This window comes from Carcharodon carcharias, chromosome 3 (genome assembly GCF_017639515.1).
Source record: "Carcharodon carcharias isolate sCarCar2 chromosome 3, sCarCar2.pri, whole genome shotgun sequence".
Lineage (NCBI taxonomy): Eukaryota > Metazoa > Chordata > Chondrichthyes > Lamniformes > Lamnidae > Carcharodon > Carcharodon carcharias.
Window position 1 is genome coordinate 93,776,478 of NC_054469.1, and position 18,686 is coordinate 93,795,163.

General features: G+C 41.9%; 1 protein-coding gene across 8 annotated transcripts in view; it reads right to left on the reverse strand.

Moving 5' to 3' along the window:
- LOC121276097 (tensin-3-like) overlaps window positions 1-18,686 on the reverse strand; it is a 488,964-nt gene that overhangs the window by 111,818 nt on the left and 358,460 nt on the right. For all 8 annotated transcript variants that reach the window (XM_041184035.1, XM_041184034.1, XM_041184037.1 and 5 more), the window contains 3 exons: window positions 5,466-5,595; window positions 4,416-4,481; window positions 20-124 (listed from right to left, as the gene is read on the reverse strand). In XM_041184035.1, the coding sequence (XP_041039969.1) occupies window positions 20-124; window positions 4,416-4,481; window positions 5,466-5,595 (301 nt within the window). The remainder of the gene's footprint in view (window positions 1-19; window positions 125-4,415; window positions 4,482-5,465; window positions 5,596-18,686) is intronic.

Sequence of the window (18,686 nt, forward strand, 5' to 3'; positions counted from 1 at the left end):
TGCAATAAGCCTGCCTCACCTTCCCCATCAGCGGTGAGCGTCTCATATGAATCCCATCGGATCAATGGATCAGCAGTGTTATAATCCACAGTTACACCATGATCATTCTGGAGATGCTCAGAACCTATAAAAGGGGAATATACTTAGCATGACATTTAAAATGACATGGCTTTACATTCTCATAAGCCGTTCACTGAAGCAAATACAATCCTGACAACACTCAGCTTACTCCAACTGATAGATACTGTTACTATTTTCATGATGCAAGAAGGTGCAACATAAATACATTGTGAGATACTAACAAAAGGTAGTTGCAGCTGCTGGAGAATTAAAAAGAAGCTGTTTGAAAGGAAAGCTCAAAAAGAAAGTTTCAGAGCTTGAATTAATGATATATTTAATCCAGAATCCACAAGAGTCAGCACACACCCACAGTTGTGGTTTGTTTCACATATAACCAGTAAGAACAGACATTCAAAAGATACAATTTCTAACTGAAATCTCTAATTATGTTTAACATATATAACTTTCTTATTTGAGACATTCATTTTTCAAAATAATAAAAGGTTGCTTGTTGATGTGAGAAAACTCTAGCGGTATTGTTGGTCCTACATTCCAGCAATTTGAAGTGTTTTCTAAGCACACAATAAACCATCAACATAAAAGTAAACTTTCCATGGAGATGCAAAAAAGAAAATCACAATTTATACCTTAGCAAGTACAGTAAAATTTCACATTAAATTATCTGAGTGAGCTCTTAGTTTTAATTTACATAACCTTTTTTTACTCACCCTTATTAATTTTCAATTTTACATACATATTATACTGGGAGGATGCATACTGAGTTCCTGAAATCTTTCTTGTTGGTCTTCCACTACTTCAGTAGCTTTGCACATCCTGACTTCACCAATGTCAAAGTTACTGTGAGCTACCAGCCCAGACTGAGATTCCAGTGGGAGGGGTCATAAAATTGATTACACCCTCAGTTTTGAAAAGGTTTCTGTTGCTATTTTAAAGGGCTTCATTTCCACATTTCTGGCCAGAGGATTTTACTGGAGAAGACGGAAGATGACTGGGAAAAATCACATATCTTCCCATTCCACATAGTCTGTTGAAAATTTTATATGGAGATTATATTTTAATCTCCGGGACTATTTCTTACAGGGACAATGTACTGCTTGGGCAGTGATTGCCGAATGATTTACTGCTGTGGCCGACAATAAATGAGCAAGGGAACGAATGTTGTGATTGCCTGCTCTTCAGACAAGTGTTGGGATCTGTCAAGATCAATTTCCATTCAATATTTTACTGTTGTTACAAAGCAAGCTTGTCACATTTACTCACACAAGTTATGGTTATAGGATAGACATTTGAGTGTCACTCCATGTGCTTTTCAAACTTCAAATGTCTTGGCAGTGCTCTGCTCACAGGACAAAGCAAGCATAACAAATCAGAGTAACTCAAGCCCTTTAACATTAAAAACATATTATGATGGACAAGTTGGACCAGAGAATGTTGAAGGAATGGGCCAAGAAGAAACCCAAGGGATCCACAAAGTTGAGACCCGTAACCAACTTCGCCAGTTATTTCTGTTCCCCCAGACAGTGCAACACATGACCACCAGATACATCACATGGTGTAAGAATGGTGTAAGAAGGCAAGCAGACATCTAACGTACATTCTCTTCTGTTTCTACTAGAGACTTTCAAGAGCAGTCGAACATATCCCAAATGGCAAGCTTCAATAATAAGAGACAGATTTGCATTTATATAGCATCTTTCACAATTTCTGGACATCCAAAAGTGTTTTACAGCCACTGAAAAAAGTGTAGTCATTGTTGTAATGTAGAAAACATAGCAGCCAATTGGCACACAGCAAGGTCATACAAATAGTAATGTGATAATGATCAGATAATCTGTTGTTAGGTGTTGGTTGAGAGTTAAATATCAGCTAAAATAATGAAGTCAATGTTGAGAAGCATGTCGTGGATGATGATGATAACGTTTATGGTGCTACACCATCTATGTGGGCAAGCTATGTATTTTTTATATTCCTTTCACAGAATGTGGGCATCGCTGGCTAGGCCAGCATTTGTTGCCCATCCCTAACTGCCCTTGAGAAGGTGGCGATGAGCAGCCTTCTTGAACCACAGCAGTCTATCTGTTGCAGATCCACCCACAGTGTTGTTAAGAAGGGAGTTCCAGGATTTTGAACCAGTAATAGTGAAGGAACGGCAATATAGTTCTAAGTCAGAATGGTGTGTGGCCAAAAACAGTCCAAAAAAATCCCCCAACAAAGTCTGGATGGCAAGCTAATAGAAGTGTCAATCATCCAAGCACTTTGAAGTTTCAAAAACTACAAATCACAAACACCTGAAACCACTTGATTTATGTCAACAAATATTGTGAAACTGACCGCAAAGATCTGAGAACCTGGGCCGTCAATCTGGGGAGCAGTTGTTCTGTTATTCTAATAGTCAAACCTCATTTTGTATGCTTAAAAGTTGACTATTAATGACCACTGTAGGGTTTGAGGAAGCCATCCAATGTAAACAATTAATACAATCAGAAGAAGGAAAATGTATCAGAATAGCACGAAAGCAATCTCAGTCCAATCAACTCTGTAAAGTTCTCCTCACGAGTGGGAGAGATGCCCACAAATTAGCTAAACCTAGGCAAGTTTAAGTCTGAGGTTTCTGAGACAGAGACAAGTCACCAAGCAAAAGCATTCATGAAGACATTTCAAAATGCAAAAGTTAAAACTTACACATAAATTTACAATTTTGCTGTGAACTTCTTCATATTTTTCTTGTTAGGAATCTTATTTTTGTTATTTTCAGCTGAGTGACAAATGAAGAAAGATGGTAGCCACATTCTCTGCTTCCTTAACTTTTTTGAGGCATATGTACTTCCTCTCCTTGATATGCTTATTTCCCTAAATAGCTACAAATGTGGTATGTATTTAATTTGCATAGTTTTAGATTTATTTTGAAATGTCATCTATTCTTTGTGTGGACTGGACCTTTAATGTAGTTTCAAGAGTTGTCCAACCAAGCTTGCCTTCCCAGATTTTTTAAAGAACTGTGAGCAAAGGGTCTTTCCTTATTTTAACCGTTGCCACCTGCTGAAAACCAAACCTAGGCTGGGGGTGGGGGAGGGGGTTAAAATAATAGGTCTCAGTTACCCCCACACCCAATTCTTTTCTGCCGTGTTCCCATGTTAACTTGCTCTTTTAAGGTAGAGCCCTGCAGAAAGGGAGCAGGATCCAGTCTTAAATAGGCAGATTGGGTTTTGCGAAGTCATTGCGTTTCAATCTACAATTTTAAACTAAATGCCTGAGTGGAGATGGGGGTTTGGGGAAGAGCAGCACTGTCAGTTCTCTCCATCAAGGAAAACCTGACAAGAGCTAGGTCCTGGGTCAGAAGGGCCTCAAACAGGTCAAATTTAAAATGTAAGTTACTGCTTTTTCTTGAGGGCCATGATGGTTCCCCAGGCCTTACAAGGAATCATCAAGGCTTCCCTTGATCTGGGCCACTGCCCACCTTGGTTCCAACTGCTAAAAGGTCTCTTCCACCCATGGTTCTATCTCTCAGTCCCTCAGCTCTAAATCGCAAGCCTTAACCCCACTAACTGTCAGGGGCTAACCCCACTAACTGTCAGGGTTTATCTCCACAGTACCCAGCTGCAACCTTCTGCAGTTAGCTGGTGCTCTCTGCCCACCGGTCCTGCTGTCAATCCGGTCAGCTGACATAAGGGAGGTTGCTGCACTTCATTTTAATGAGGCCCTCCGCTAAGATTGGCGGGGTCGCCAGCTCATTGGCCTTGCTCATTTGACCAATTGCAGCATCGCCACCATGCCCCCGTTTAAATATCGGGGCCTGTTGTCCTTCAAAGCTATCTACAGATAAGAAAAGCATAGAAGGAGAAAAGATGTGAAGGCGTCTTTGTTCAAAACTGTGACAAATGAAGCAAGTGTTTTGATTCCTGTGAATGTTTGACAACCTAAAGAGAGCATTTTTGTATCTGGTGAATAATTTATTGGAATCTTTCTTGCTGGTCACAACACAGACAGCGTTAAAATTAAGTGCCACTTAATCTAGCTGTAGACAATATATATAAAAAATTGACATAGAAGCAGCATTAGTATGTGAATATCACCTGTTTACTGTGATCATTATGGACTAATTAGCATCAATTGGAATGCTCCTTAACCGCAATGGGCATAATTCACATAACTGACTCCATTATTTCATGAAAATCTTTCACTAAATAGATAACAATCTTTCACTAAATAGTATATCACTAACAATGGCTTGACAATAAATTCCTTTGGTTCCATCTCTTGTTTTGCCTTTCTAAATATAACCTTAAAATCAGTTCCTAAATGAATTGTGCTGAGGAAGAAGATATTGTACATACCTTGTATTTTCTCTGGACTTGCTGAGAATACCAGTTCAATCTTCCCATATTCAGGAAACCTGTCATCTAGAATAAAATTATAGAATTAAATAACTGCTACAGAGCTAGAGATTTCTATTATTTGGATTTAGAGGAACTGTCCTGGATATTTTTAATCTAATTGATGCCCATTACAAAAATAAAAATCACAATCCAGATCTTTGTGTCATTCAAAGAATGAATCAAATACAAGCATCTTTGTGACTAGGTTAAAGGCCACAATATTAATATAAGTTGCTGTTCTGCAATTTTTTTGGCAAGAATAAGCATGCAAGGTAAAAATCTTCCTTTTCAGTGAATACTGACCATCGCTACAAATTAACTCTATAATACTGATTTTTTTTCCCAAGTCAAGTGCATGGTATTTGTAAATTTTGCTATCTTCTCAGGCCTCCCAATATTATTTCCAACTCATAGTGCCGATAGAGAGGAAGCAACAAAACACGTCAACCGTCACAATTTACTTGCATACTTGTTTTAATGGGAACAAAAACAGAAAAATGCTGGAAAAAAAATCAGCAAGTCTAACAGCATCTGTGGAGAGAAAAAAAGAGTTAATGTGTCGAGTCCATATGACCGTTCTTCAGAGCTCTGAAGACCAGTAATACGGGCTCGAAACATTAACTCTGTTTTTTCTCTCTCCACAGATGCTGTTAGACCTGCTGAGTTTTTCCAGCATTTTCTGCTTTTGTTTCAGATTTCCAGCATCTGCAGTATTTCGCTTTTATCTTGTTTTAAAAAACTCAAAAAGGCCTGCAAAAATCATGAGTCTTGCAAGTGAATCATGATTGTTGTTTTCAGAGGCAGGTCCCTGTCAGTGTTGCTCCATAATTCGTTAATGGGAGGTGTGAAAAAACAAGCAAGGGGAGCAGGCCCTCCAATTCTCCTCTCTGTGGCAAAGTTCTCCCTGACTGTTAAGAATGAAAACTCACAGCTGAGTACTGTTTGACTTTTTGTCTGCATTTAAATCAGAGATATAATTGATGATGCACAGAGGTTTGATCAAGGTACCTTTATTGGCATTGTCCAGGTCCTCCTTCCCAAACACATACCCAAAACCTTGGATAGAGCCTGTGTGAAACTGAAGCCGGAATATAACATCTCTCGTTGCAGAACGGTACTTCTTGTGGTAGCATTTAACCTGTAACCAATTAATTTCCTCATGCTGAATATATGATACCAATAATCAAATTATTTCAAAATCTTAACTATAAAGGATAAATAGGAAAATCAAAAACCATTATACTTTATTAGGCTGATCTCAAAAGCTGAAAAGCAACACATAATATACTCTCTCCTAGTGTTTAATTGCTTCCAATGATGAACAGTCCTCCAGTTTCCTCTGAATTCATTCAGATGAGGTCTTTCTACATTCTACACATTTACTACCCACTGTGTAAAGTAATTAAATCTAAACTCCCCGTTCATTTTTCCTCTTCAGAACTTCAGTTCATGTAGAGATTGTTCCTGTAACAAACATTACTAGAATTCATCTTGATATTCCGATCCCATTTCCTATGAAATCATTCCCAGTTCCTTTGCTGCTTCTTGTAGCTTGGGTGCCCAAAATTCAAGCAATAATTTAGTTGCCTTCTGCTACTCCTTCATTGCCCCGCACCCCCCTGCCCCCCCTACCCAAGTCCCAGGCCCCTTGAAAGGCAAGTGTTCCCATTGCAGTATGGCTAACAGAATTTGTGTGCAACACTCTATATTAGGCCAAGTTAATGCCAATCTAAGCAATTCATGATCACTACTGGGACCTAAACACCACCAACCTGTATTTATACAATACCACTAATGTAATGATATTACAAGATATTTTACAGGGGCATTATGAAAAATGTGACTCCGAGCTACATTAGGTTAAAATGGGGCAAAGTCAAAAACTTGGATCAAAGAGGTAGGCTTGAATGAGAGTCTTAAAGGACAAAAATGAGGGAGAGAGGTAGATACGTTTAGGGAGAGAATTCCAGACTTAGGGCCTAGTTACCTGAAGGTACAGTCACCAATGGTGGTTTGATTAAAATCAGGGAAGCTCAAGAGGCCAGAATTAGAGGAATGTAAATATCTCAGAAGATTTAGGGCTGGAGGGGATTACAGAGATAAGGAGAGGCCAGGCCATGGAGATTTGAAAACAAGGATGAAAATTTTAAAATTGAGGCGTTGCTCAGCCAGTAGCCAATGTACGTCAGCAAGCACAAGGATGCAGGGAGATTGGGATTTGCTGAGAGTAAAGACACGGTCAGCAGAGATTTGGATGACCTCAAGTTTACTGAGGGTAGGATGTAGGAAGCTTGCTAGGATTGTGTTAGAATAGTCAATTCTGAAAATAAAAAAAGGCACGGATGATGGTTTCAGCAGATGAGCCGAGATAGGGATGGAGTCAGGCGATGTTATGAAGGTGGAAATAGACAGTTTTAGTGACAGCATGGATATGTGGTTGAGAGTTCGACTCGAGGTCAAATACGACATCGAGATTGCAACTAGTCTGGTGCAGCCAGAGTTGCCAAGCAGAGGGGTGGTGTTGGTGGGGTTGGGGTGGATTTTTTATGATGAGAATCAAAGGCAATGACTTCAGTTTTTACAATAAATAACTGAAAGAAATTTCTGCTCATCCAGTACTGGATGTTAGATAAGCAGTCTGATAAGTTAGAGACAGTGGGGAGGTCAAGAGAGTTGGTGGTAAAGAAAAGCTTACATGTAGAAGCTGACATTTTTTCAGAATGTGTCACCAAAGAGCATGGAAATGAGAAATAGGAAAGGACCAAGGATAGATCCTTGGGAGAACCAGAGGTAATGGTGCAGAAGTGGAAAGAGAAGACATTGATATGGTGACTTACTGGCTATGACTACATAGGTAAGAATGGAATTAGGCAAGTACAATCCCATCCAGGTGGACATTGGTGGAAAGGCATTGGATGAAGATGCAGTGACAAACTGTGTCAAAAATTTCAAACAGGTTGAGAAGAATGAGGGATAGTTTCCCTTCATCACAGTCACAGGGGGTGTTATTTGTGACTTTTATAAGAGTTTTGCTACTGTGACAGGAGCAGTAACCTGATTGAAATGATTCCAACAGAGAGTTCCAGGAAAGATGGGCACAGACTTGGAAGGCGACAACACGTTCAAGGATCCTGGAGTGGAAAGTAACGTAGGGTGATGATTGCAATGTTGGTGGACTCACAGGTTGGATTCTAGAGGAGAAGGATGACAATAGAGAATTTGAAGGAGAGGGAGAGAGAGAGAGAGAAAGGGAGAGAGAGAGAGAGAGAGAAGTGGGCGAGAGAGAGCCCTTAACAATGTCAGCGAACCTGGGCGCCAGGAAGGAAAGTTGGATGGTCACTGGTTTAGTGATAATGGATTGATAGAGCAGGAGATGGGCTTCATGGAAAACTAAGCTCAGAAAGAGCATGATGGCAGGAAAGAAACTACAGAAAGACACTGAGATGGAGCCTTTGAGGAAATTTGGGCTTGACGATGGAAGGAATTTGGCAGAGGCAGCAGATTGGATAGTCGCAATTTTGGCAGTGAAGAAATCCAGGAGCTCCGTGCACTTATTGGAAGGGGCGAGGGGTGGGGGTTGGTGGGGTTGGGGGGGGTGGGTGCTGTGGAGATAACTTGAGGAGAGATTTGAGAATGTGGCTTGCAGCAGGGAAAAGATGCCAGAGGCTATCTCAACAATCCAGTATGATCATGACATAGTGAGCAATTTTTGCAAATGATGGCAGACCGTATAGTCCAGCCAGATTTGGCAGTGCATGGCTAAATCAATTGTTCACCATATCTGTTTAAGTCTGCATCCCTTGGACATAAAGGAGCAGAGATGAGAGGCATACCAGGGGAACAGGCAAGGCGAGAGAGGGAGAGTAACAATTTATGTACTATCCCTCTAATAATCCACCCAATGAAGCATGAAAAAATTGCATGCATACAGCAAATTTAATGTAAAAAGTATTTCATAGGCAGGCACATGTGAAATGAGCACTGAGCCAAGAAGGGAGAAAGTGGTAAAGACAGCCAAAATTTGACCAAAATATGAGGTTATATTCACCAAAACACATGAGAAGAAAAGGTTTATTTGTGCAGCTAGTAACAGATGCACTGAAATTTGTTCGGAATGACTGCCAGCCCCTGTCAAATATTGTCAATCAGTAATTCTAGTTTTGCAAGCAGTCTTGATACCAGATTTGTGTGTATTCTGGTATGTGTTTCTGCTACTCCTATATCTCCATGTTCTTGTGAAACTGTTGCAACTCAGCACTGCGTCACAACAAGGGTCGAGATAGTTTGGACTACAAGCTAAAATCTCGGCTTTCAAAGCCAAAACCATAAATCATCTGTAATGGCTCCAGAAAAGCAGGGTACATTTCTGGCACTTTCAGGAATCTCATCCTAACTGGAAACAGGACAGATTGTTAGCAATCCTTCTAATCATGAAGGACCCCTTTCAGTAACTTCACATTGCGAGATTTCATATCACAAAGTGAACTTCTTTCTTGGAAACATATCCTTGAAGGCCAGTGGAGAAGAATTGAGCTTACAAGGTCTCTGGTATGGCAGTCTCCAAACTTTGTCATCTTAATGGACTGCTCAACACCACGAAGCTTTGCATAACTAATTGCAACAAAAAATGAAAATCATGGGATACTAACAATTTGCAAAACAAAGCTTGTAACTTTTCAAACACATTTTTAAAAAACTCTGCAATATTTGGTATTTCATGCAATGCCTTTTTCTCACCATCTTACTGGGTGCATTTCTCAATTATAATTATTTGCTCTTTTCTACATGTTTACATTAAAACAAACTGAATTATATTGGCAAGTTATTTTTGTAAATTATCCCTTTTTAACCTCCATAACCTTTGTTACCTTACACCTGTTTAATGTGAACTTAATTTCTCCTCACCAGCTTGTTGAGCTCCACTTTTGATAAATTCTAGCTTGTTCAAACTACAGCTGCAACATTAAACCCCAGACCAAGTCCTGTCACCTTGGTCCTTATGACTTCCATTTGTGACCTAGTCTTCCAAATCCTTATCCTCGTTTATAAATCCCCCTGCCTAAATTCTTATGTTACAGCTCATATGCTTCTTGGACTTCTAATGCAGACCTCTGAAATATCGCCCCTTATATTTTAAAATTCAGTTTTTAGTTGTGGGCAATGCCAGCAAGGCCAGCACTGGCGACCCATCCTTAGTTGCCCAAGAAGTCTTAAAGGTTACCGATACAACTGAGTGGGATGCTAGGCTACTTTACTGGGTAATTGTGCATTACATTTAGGCCATACTGGGGAAAAGTGACAGGTTTCCCTCACGGACAAGTTGGATTTTTACAACAACCTGACATTTTCATCGTGACTTTTACTGAAACTGGCTTTTTATTTCCTGATTTGTTTTTAACAAACTGCCATGGCTGGATTTGAGCAACATGGATGTGCAATGCTTTAATGAAGCATATAGTGGCGTGTGTGAACAGGTGACTGCGAGAGTGCATGCAGATGTATGAATGTATGGTAAATGGAAAGTGTTGGGTGAACCTGTATGTGAGTACTTGGCAGATGTTGAAGATGTCTGTAGTATGGTCACGGTAGCAGACGGTATGAGACTCTGAGCAGAAGCTACAGTGAAGTACAGTGGTCTCCTTGTTCTTAGTTCAAAACCAGCCTGGCAGAGGTGCACGCAAAGCTCACTACAGTTAGTCAGAGGTCTAGTCGCACATGCATGAATACAGAATGGCCCATTCAGTATTTTAAAATGCGCACTTTCACATCAAAATTACTGAGCAGTCACTCCAACTATCCAGTTCATACCAGACATGTGGCCATCCAACCGCTTAAACATTGAACAAAAGCTTGAACACACAAGTTTGTGAAGTTATTTAAAAATTTTAGAAATTAACACAAGTGGTTAGGAAGTATACTTGCAGGGTTTTGTTTAAGATCTGTAGAAACAGTGTAGGGATAATCTGTATTGAAAGCGGCAATTCAGCCCGATTTGCCTGGGACACCTTGATAGTCAGCAGTCTGCAACACTGATTAAGGCAGAGAAGTACTTCTTTGCACATGATGGTGGGGAACACGACCCGCCATCAGTGGGCAGAACGGACGATCGCAAACTGGCTTCACGACGTGTGAAAGTGATTTTTGGTCTTCTCACAATATTGTTTGCTGATGCCACTGAACACAGCCGATGCCAGTGGGAACGGAACATCTCAGGCTTGGTATCGTGGTCACCTGAAAAATGCTATATAAATTCAAGTTGCTGTTGTTCTTATTCCTAGAATGAAAATCTCTGAGGCTTCTGCCACTGTGTGCAAAGCAGCAACAATTTTCAGTTCCTAACATTAGCTCTGATGATCTCAACAAGTGGGGAGAGGTGATGGTGTAGTGGTATTGTTGCTGGACGAGGAATCCAGAGACCCAGGGTAATACACTGGGGACCTGGGTTTGAATCCCACCACAGCAGATGGTGGAATTTGAATTCAATAAAAATCTGGAATTAAAAGTCTAATGATGGCCATGAAATCATTGTTGATTGTGGTAAATACCCATCCGGTTCACTAAAGTCCTTTAGGGAAGGAAAACTGCCATCCTTATCTAGTCCGGCCTACATGTGACTCCAGACTCATAGCAATGTGGTTGGCTCTTAACTGCCCTCTGAAATGGCCTAACAAGGCACTCAGTTCTAACAAACTGTTACAAAGCCTCTGAAAAGGAATGAAACTGGACGGACCACACAGCATCGACCTAGGCACCGGAAAAGACAACAGAAAACTCAGCCCTGTGAACCCTGCAAAGTCCTCCTTACTAGTTTCTGGGGGCTAGTGCCAAAATTTGGAGAGCTGTCTCACAGACTAGTCAAGCAACACCCTTACAGAATTATGCCTCATAATGTCCCAGGCATTAATGTCCCATCATCATCCCTGGGTATATCCTGTCCCACCGGCAGGACAGACCCAGCGGAGGTGGGACCCACAGTCATGAGGCAGTTGGTCTGGGAGTCCTCAACATCGACTCTGGACCTCATGAAGTCTCATGGCATCAGGTCAAACATGGGCATAGAAACCTTCTGCTGATTACCGCATACTGCACCCCTCCTCAGCTGATGAATCAATGCTCTTCCATGTTGAACATCACTTGGAGGAAGCACTAATGGTGGCAAGGGCACAGAATTTACTCTGGGTGGGGGACTTCAATGCCCATCGCCAAGAGTGGGGCGGTAACACCACTACTGACTGAGCTGGCTGAGTCCTAAAGGGCATAGCTGTTAAACTCGGTCTGCAGTAGGTGGTGAGGGAAAAACATACTTGCTTGACCTCATCCTCATCAACCTGCCTGACGCAGATACATCTGTGCATGACAGTATCAGTAGGAGTGACCACCGCACAGTCGTTGTGGAGACAAAGTCCCACCTTCACATTGAGGATACCCTCCATCGTCTTGTGTGGCACTATCACCATGCTAAATTGGATAAATTCTGAACAGATCTAGCAACTCAAGACTGGGCATCCATGAGGCATTGTGGGCCATCAGCAGCACCAGAATTATACTCGGTCAGTGGCCTGGCATATCCCCCACTCTACCATTACCATGAAGCCAGGATTCAATGAAGTGTGCAGGAGGGCATGCCAGGAGCAGCACCAGGCGTACCTAAAATCGAGGTGTCAACCTGATGAACCTGTAACACAGGACTACTTACCTGCCAAACAGCATAAACAGCAAGTGATAGACAGGGCCAAGCGATCCCACAACCAACAGATCAGATCTAAGCTGTCCTGACATCCAAACCAGCTAATTACCACCCCATCAGTCCACACTTGATCATCAGTAAAGTAATGGAAGGGGTCATCAACAGTGTTGTCAAGCGGCACTTGCTTAGCAATAACCTGCTCACTGATACCCAGTTTGGATTCTGCCAGGGCCATTCAGCTTCTGTCCTCATTACAGCCTTGATTCAAACATGGACAGAAGAGCTGAACTCCCGAGGTTAGGTGAGAGTCATGGCCCTTGACATCAAGGCAGCATTTTACAGAGTGTGGCATCAAGGAACCCTAGCAAAACTGAAGTCAATGGGAATCAAGGGGAAAACTCTCTGCTGGTTGGAGTCATAACCAGCACAGGGAAGATTGTTGTGGTTGCTGGAGATCAATCATCTCAGCCCCAGGACATCACTGCAGGAGTTCCTCAAGGTAGTGTCCTCGGACCAACTACCTTCCGCTACTTCATCAATGGCCTTCCTTCCATCATAAGGTTAGAAGTGGAGATGTTCTCTGACGATTGCATAATGTTCAGCACCATTCGCAACTCCTCAGATGCAGAAGCAGTCCATGTCCAAATGCAGCAGAACCTGGACAATATCCACGCTTGGGCTGACAAGTGGAAAGTAACATTCGCACCACACAAGTGTTAGGCAATGACCATCTCCAATAAGAGAAAATCTAACCATCGTCACTTGACATTCAATGGCATTTTCATCACTGAATCCCCCACCATCAACATTCTGGGGGTTACCATTGACCAGAAACTGAACTGAACTAGCCATGTAAACACTGTGGCCACAAAAGCAGGTCAGAAGCTAGGAATCGTACAACAAGTAACTCGCCATCTGACTCCCCAAAGCCTGTCCACCATCTACAAGGCACAAGTCAGGAGTGTGATGGAATACTCCCCACTTGCCTGGATAAGTGCAGGTCCCACAACACTCAATAAACTTGACAACATCCAAGACAAAGCAGCCCACTTGATTGGCACCACATCCACAAAAATTCACTCCCTCAACTACCGGCGCACAGTAGCAGCAGCATATACAACCTACAAGATGCACTGCAGGAATTCACCAAAGCTCCTTCCAAACCCACGACCACTACTATCTAGAAGGACAAGGCCAGCAGCCAGATGGGAACCCTACCATCTGGAAGTCACTCCAAGTCACTCACCATTCTGACTTGGAAATATATCGCCATTCCTTCACTGTCACTGTCAAAATCGTGGAACTCCCTTCTTTACAGCACTGTGGGTGTACCTACGCCACATGGACTACAGCGGTTCAAGAAGGCAGCTCACCACCACCTTCTCGAGGGCAATTAGGGATGGGCAATAAATGCTGGCCCAGCCAGTGAAGCCCACATCCCGTGAATGAATAAAAACAAAGTTGCACATAGAGAATGCTCAAAGTGTCTGTGCACAGCATGTCATACAGGCTCCTCTAGGGATCGCCTTGTCTGCACAGGCAAGCTGAAATATTCTTTAACAGTGTAACAATCAAAAGTCACAAAAGCATCTGCAATACTTTTATGTTCTCTGACTAGAATTGCTTGAAGGATACAGAGTAGCAAGCAAATATAACACTCTGTCGCAAGTCTAAGTTCAATATTTATCTTTCACTGAACTGACTTTATCACTAGGTACACTGAAAGCAATGAGCTAATAGGCTAATTGATGACCAATCTGAACCCAAATTCTGTATGGGATAGGTACTTTGTCAAAATACATAGTTATGGAGGCACAGATCCCTACCAGTATTGTAAAATAACACAGGCAGCAGACACTAGATTTTTTTAAAAATGAGAAACCTAGGTCATGGGCCAGAATCCATAATTAGGACACCATCAAGATTGAAACAAGCGGTAGAAGGAATGAAGAAGTAAATCAGCAAGTTATTACCTGCTGACCGCAAGCCTGTATTCCTAAAGGTCCTGGAAATGGTTAAATTGAAGCAGTAGGCAGCGCGATGTGTCATTTACTTATAAAGCTCTTTTAGTGCTTTACAATCATTTGTGTAGTTTGAGAAGGATGCTGGGAAATGTGATTTTGCAACTTGCCTCTAAAGACCTGAACAGCTGAGTTGAAAACTGGTTAATATCACTCAAGTCAAGAAGATTTTAAGATTCCTTACTAGCTTGAACTGAAGCAGGATGGGCTTTTCTGAAGGGACATGAAAAGATAATCAACAGATGGTCTAATGACACATAAATGCAAATAATCAAGTCTTGAGAAGGCCATTTAGTGCACCAGAGGCATTAAGATCATTTACATGAATGCGCTACCAATGGAGAGTGCCACTTGTCAGCAATGTGTGTTAGGAAATTGCAGCATACTATCCATTAATTTTCATCTCTTAAAATTAATAGACAGAAAATGGTTACCTGCTCAGTCACTAACTCCTTAGTTTTTGTAATCATTGGGTGCAGCTCACTGCTAGGTAACACAGACTTCTAAAATTATCCCTTTTATTTGCACACCGATAACCCAGCATGGCTAAAATAGCTGGAGGACTGGAGGATGCAGCCAATTGCAAAATTCTGTGTATTATTTTTCAGAAAATGGTTGTCTGTATGTCTAAATGATGAACTGCTTTCAGGAGCGGGTGGCGACAGGGAGGGGAGGGGTTGGGGGGAAATATTAGTTGCCAAGTTAGAAAAATATCAGAATATTTGACAGTGGTTCAATCATGAGACTTCCAATTTTGAACTTAAACAAGCTGTTTCGTAATGATTTTGAATTTTATGGAACACTGGGCTGTATGACGACTTGAGTCAGTATTGAATAACTAAGCTTTTGTCATATTATATCTTTGCAGCAAAAGCCTGTACAGCTTATCATAAATTGTGAATTGAATATTGTGTGTGATCAAACTGGATACTTCCTCCAGACAGTTCATTGTGCTGAGATGTAACTCTTTCGAGTACAAACCCGTTTCCATCTGTTTCAGATGAAGTTACATTGTTTCAGAGTTTGCCATTGAGAGATTTGAACTCTTGATCTTGGGGTTACAAACCCAGTACCATAACCACTTGGCTATTCAGGCCAAGCTTCATTGTGCTGAGCTTAGCTCCAATTTAGCAGAATTCAAACTTGCACAGCTGCAAGTCATTGTTATACATAAGGAATCTGACAGCGCATCATTTCTTGGTTTTCTATCCAATTAAAATATTAAGCTAGAGACTCAGATGTCACCACCGTCAATTAATAACTTAAATTCCCCACCTCTGCCACCCATTCCTGAAAGCCGGCAATTAATCATTTAAAATTTTAAATCCCTGCAGGTCTTAATGTGCAATAATCATCATTCATGTTAAGTATATCTGTAATTCAACTATTTGATGCATCTTAAATCCTTGAAGTGTATACTTAACAATGGTAACTAATGTCATAGATATTACAATATCATGTTGGAATATGATTACCTTGTGGGAAAATTCATTTATAAAGGCTTAGAGTTATCTTTCTTCTGGTTTTTAAGCAATCTTGTTTTATTATAACTGAGTGTGGATATCATATAATCATCCAACATGTCCATTAGTCTTTTTGTGTCAAGTCTACACAGAAGGGCCAAGAGCGATAGTACAGGAAACCAATATGTTTGGAAAAAGATGAGAAAAGAAAGTCAAGAAATAATGCTTTGGTAATGTCAGACTTGGTTTTTAAACAGCCTCAGGCTGAGATTTTTGCCATGATGCAGAGCTGCTCCAGATCGCCATGAAAATCCCATGTCCCACCCCTGAACAAGGCACTTGCCATTTTTGCAGGGGCAGGACACGTTTCACATGTTGTGCAGAGGCAGCTGGACATTTAAATCATCTGCTGCCTCCACTCTTGTTGGATTTTGGTAGCCGAGGATGTGGATCCCAAAGCATGCAAAGTAGACCTGGTAAGAGCAGGTCTGAACTTGGCATATTTCTTCAGCTGGCCAGGGGACCCTATGGGAAAGGTAGGGTATCCCTGTTGAACTCGCTTAACAATTTTATTCACAGATCCAGATGTGACATAAAAATTCCAACGGTCTTCCCTTAATCCCAGGGAGTAGGAGGGTGGGGCTTCTGGTCTCTCAGGACAATTATTTTTGCTCCTGCAGATTCATGCACCAAGGTGCCAGGAAGAATTTTGTGCTGGTGAAGGGCACTTAGCGTGAAGGAACATTAGATGGGGATTGCACCCTCGCACAGAGGCCATAGAAGCCAGTCACCATGAGCAGCTAGAGGCCAGACAGAGGGCAGAAAGTCAGGAGGGAGAGGGTGTTGCACGCACACCAGGAAAGAGAAGCAGGAGAGGCAGGATAACCAGGTATTACCCTGTGGGAAGTGCATACCGACCAAGAACATCCTACCTCAATAGGATAGAGAATCAGCGCCAAACACGACTGAAGCTAAGCTGTGGGGTGGTGACAGATATATGTCTTATGGTCCAGCAACAACTCGGGCCACAATCTACTGCCCCCATAGCCTGCTAGTGGCTGTGAAGGTAAACACTGTTCTTGTAAGTTTGTATATATATTCAACATTTATGCCTCAGGATCTTTCCAGGGCTCATCTGGGGACCAGTCTGGTATATCCGATTCAACAGCACACAACTGCATTAAGGCTGTACTTACTGCCCTGTTTGCTCATGTGGGGGATCACCTTTTTTTCTTCCTCAGAAGAGGAACTTGTTATGTCAGATTCCTCCACATTTTTGCATGCATTGCATTTCCATTGGAAGTAATAATAGGCCCATCCACCCACTTAAGAATATAAGAAATAGGAGCAGAAGTAGGCCATCTGGCCCTTTGAGCCTAAACCACCATTTGTTAAGATCATCGCTGATTCTCGAACTCAAATCTAATTTCCTGCCCTATCCCATATGCCTCGACTCCCAAAAATTTACGAACCTCAGGCTTGAACATATTCAACAACTGAATACCCTGGGGGTGGAGAATTCCGAAGATTCATCAGTCTGAGAGAAGAAATTTCTCTTCATCTCAGTGCTAAATGGCCAATCTGTTATCCTAAGATTATGAACCCTAGTTCTAGACTCTATACTCAAGGAAAGGGTCTCTTTTTAATGTTGGAGAAGAGAAGAGCAGAAACACATACTGCAATGAAAGCATTAAAATAATCTGATAATCACAGTGGGGAGAATTTTCCGGTTGGCGAGCAAGGGCAGGGCCTGCTTGCAGGCACGTAAAATACACGCAGAGACATCAGGCGGGTGTCCCGACGTCACCGCGTATTATTTAGATTTCAGCACGCCTGCCGAACTGGCAAAGGCCTATTAAAGAGTAATTGATACAATTAGATGAGCTGCCTGTCCAACCTTAAGGTTGGCAGGCAGGCAGAAGAGCCCAGACGGCCTTCGCATTTTTCATGGAACCTCATCAACGGGGGGGTTGAGATTTCATGAAGAGTTTAAAAATTAAATTTGAATTTTTTTAAAAATTCATTGACATGTCCCAGCTCATGTGACACTGTCACATGAGGGGATATGTTTTAAAAGTTTTTAATTACTTTATTCAGATGTTTAAAGCTTAAACAAATCTCCCTGAGGCACAGATTTCTGCACTCTTTTACACGCATATGCGAAAGAGTGCAGGCTCCGACTCAGGGATTCTCCCCCAGCCCACACAGGCAGCGCTCACCACTTCTGGACGAGCATTACGCTGGGCAGGCCTTAATCGGCCCACCTGTGTAAAACGGCGGCGCGGACCCGGTTGGAGGCACCAATCGGGTTCGCGCTCGCTCCCGCCTGCCCCCGCACAACCCTTCCAGCAGGGGGAAAATTCAGCCCCGTGTGACTTTGCAAGGCAGTGACAGTAGTGGTGGTGATCAGTGCATTCATTCTTGGAAAGAAAGTTTTCCTTCCTAAGCAAAGCTCCACATTCATTGTGCTCTTCAAGGTTGAGTGCCCCTTTAAGCTTCTGCACACAGCTGAATTCAGTAGCAACAGCCAAATCCTGCTCCATTCACTGATGTGTTGACAAGCACTGGTAGGAAGTTTCTTGGGAGTCTCATCCCAGAAAATCTGCTGGGACCAGCCAGAGAGGCACAAAGCCATTCTGCCAAAGTTCTAGTAAGGAAAATCCTGGCTATTTTGGCAAACCCGTTTTGTAGCTCCCAAGGTTTTGTCCCCAAGCCAATTTTCCATCCTGTTTTAATAGATCTGTGAATCTAGCCAATTTGATTCAAGTTTCCAAATCCAAGATTTAATGTCGGTAGTCCAATGCCGATCTTTAGGTGCCCAACTCAAATATTTCTTCCCTAGCATTAACTCCTCTGGCAGATATCTACTGATTTCTAGCCTACTGCCGGTTTCTGCTCTATTCCCAAGCTTTATCCTGAATCTCCAAACTTTAGGCTGAACAAATAGCTTTTCATGTGGAACTTAATAAAAAGAATTTGATGAGTCTGCATATATAATCCTCAAGTTTACTATTAACCAATAGCAAACGAAAGCCCTCCCCCTTGCCACAGCTAAACC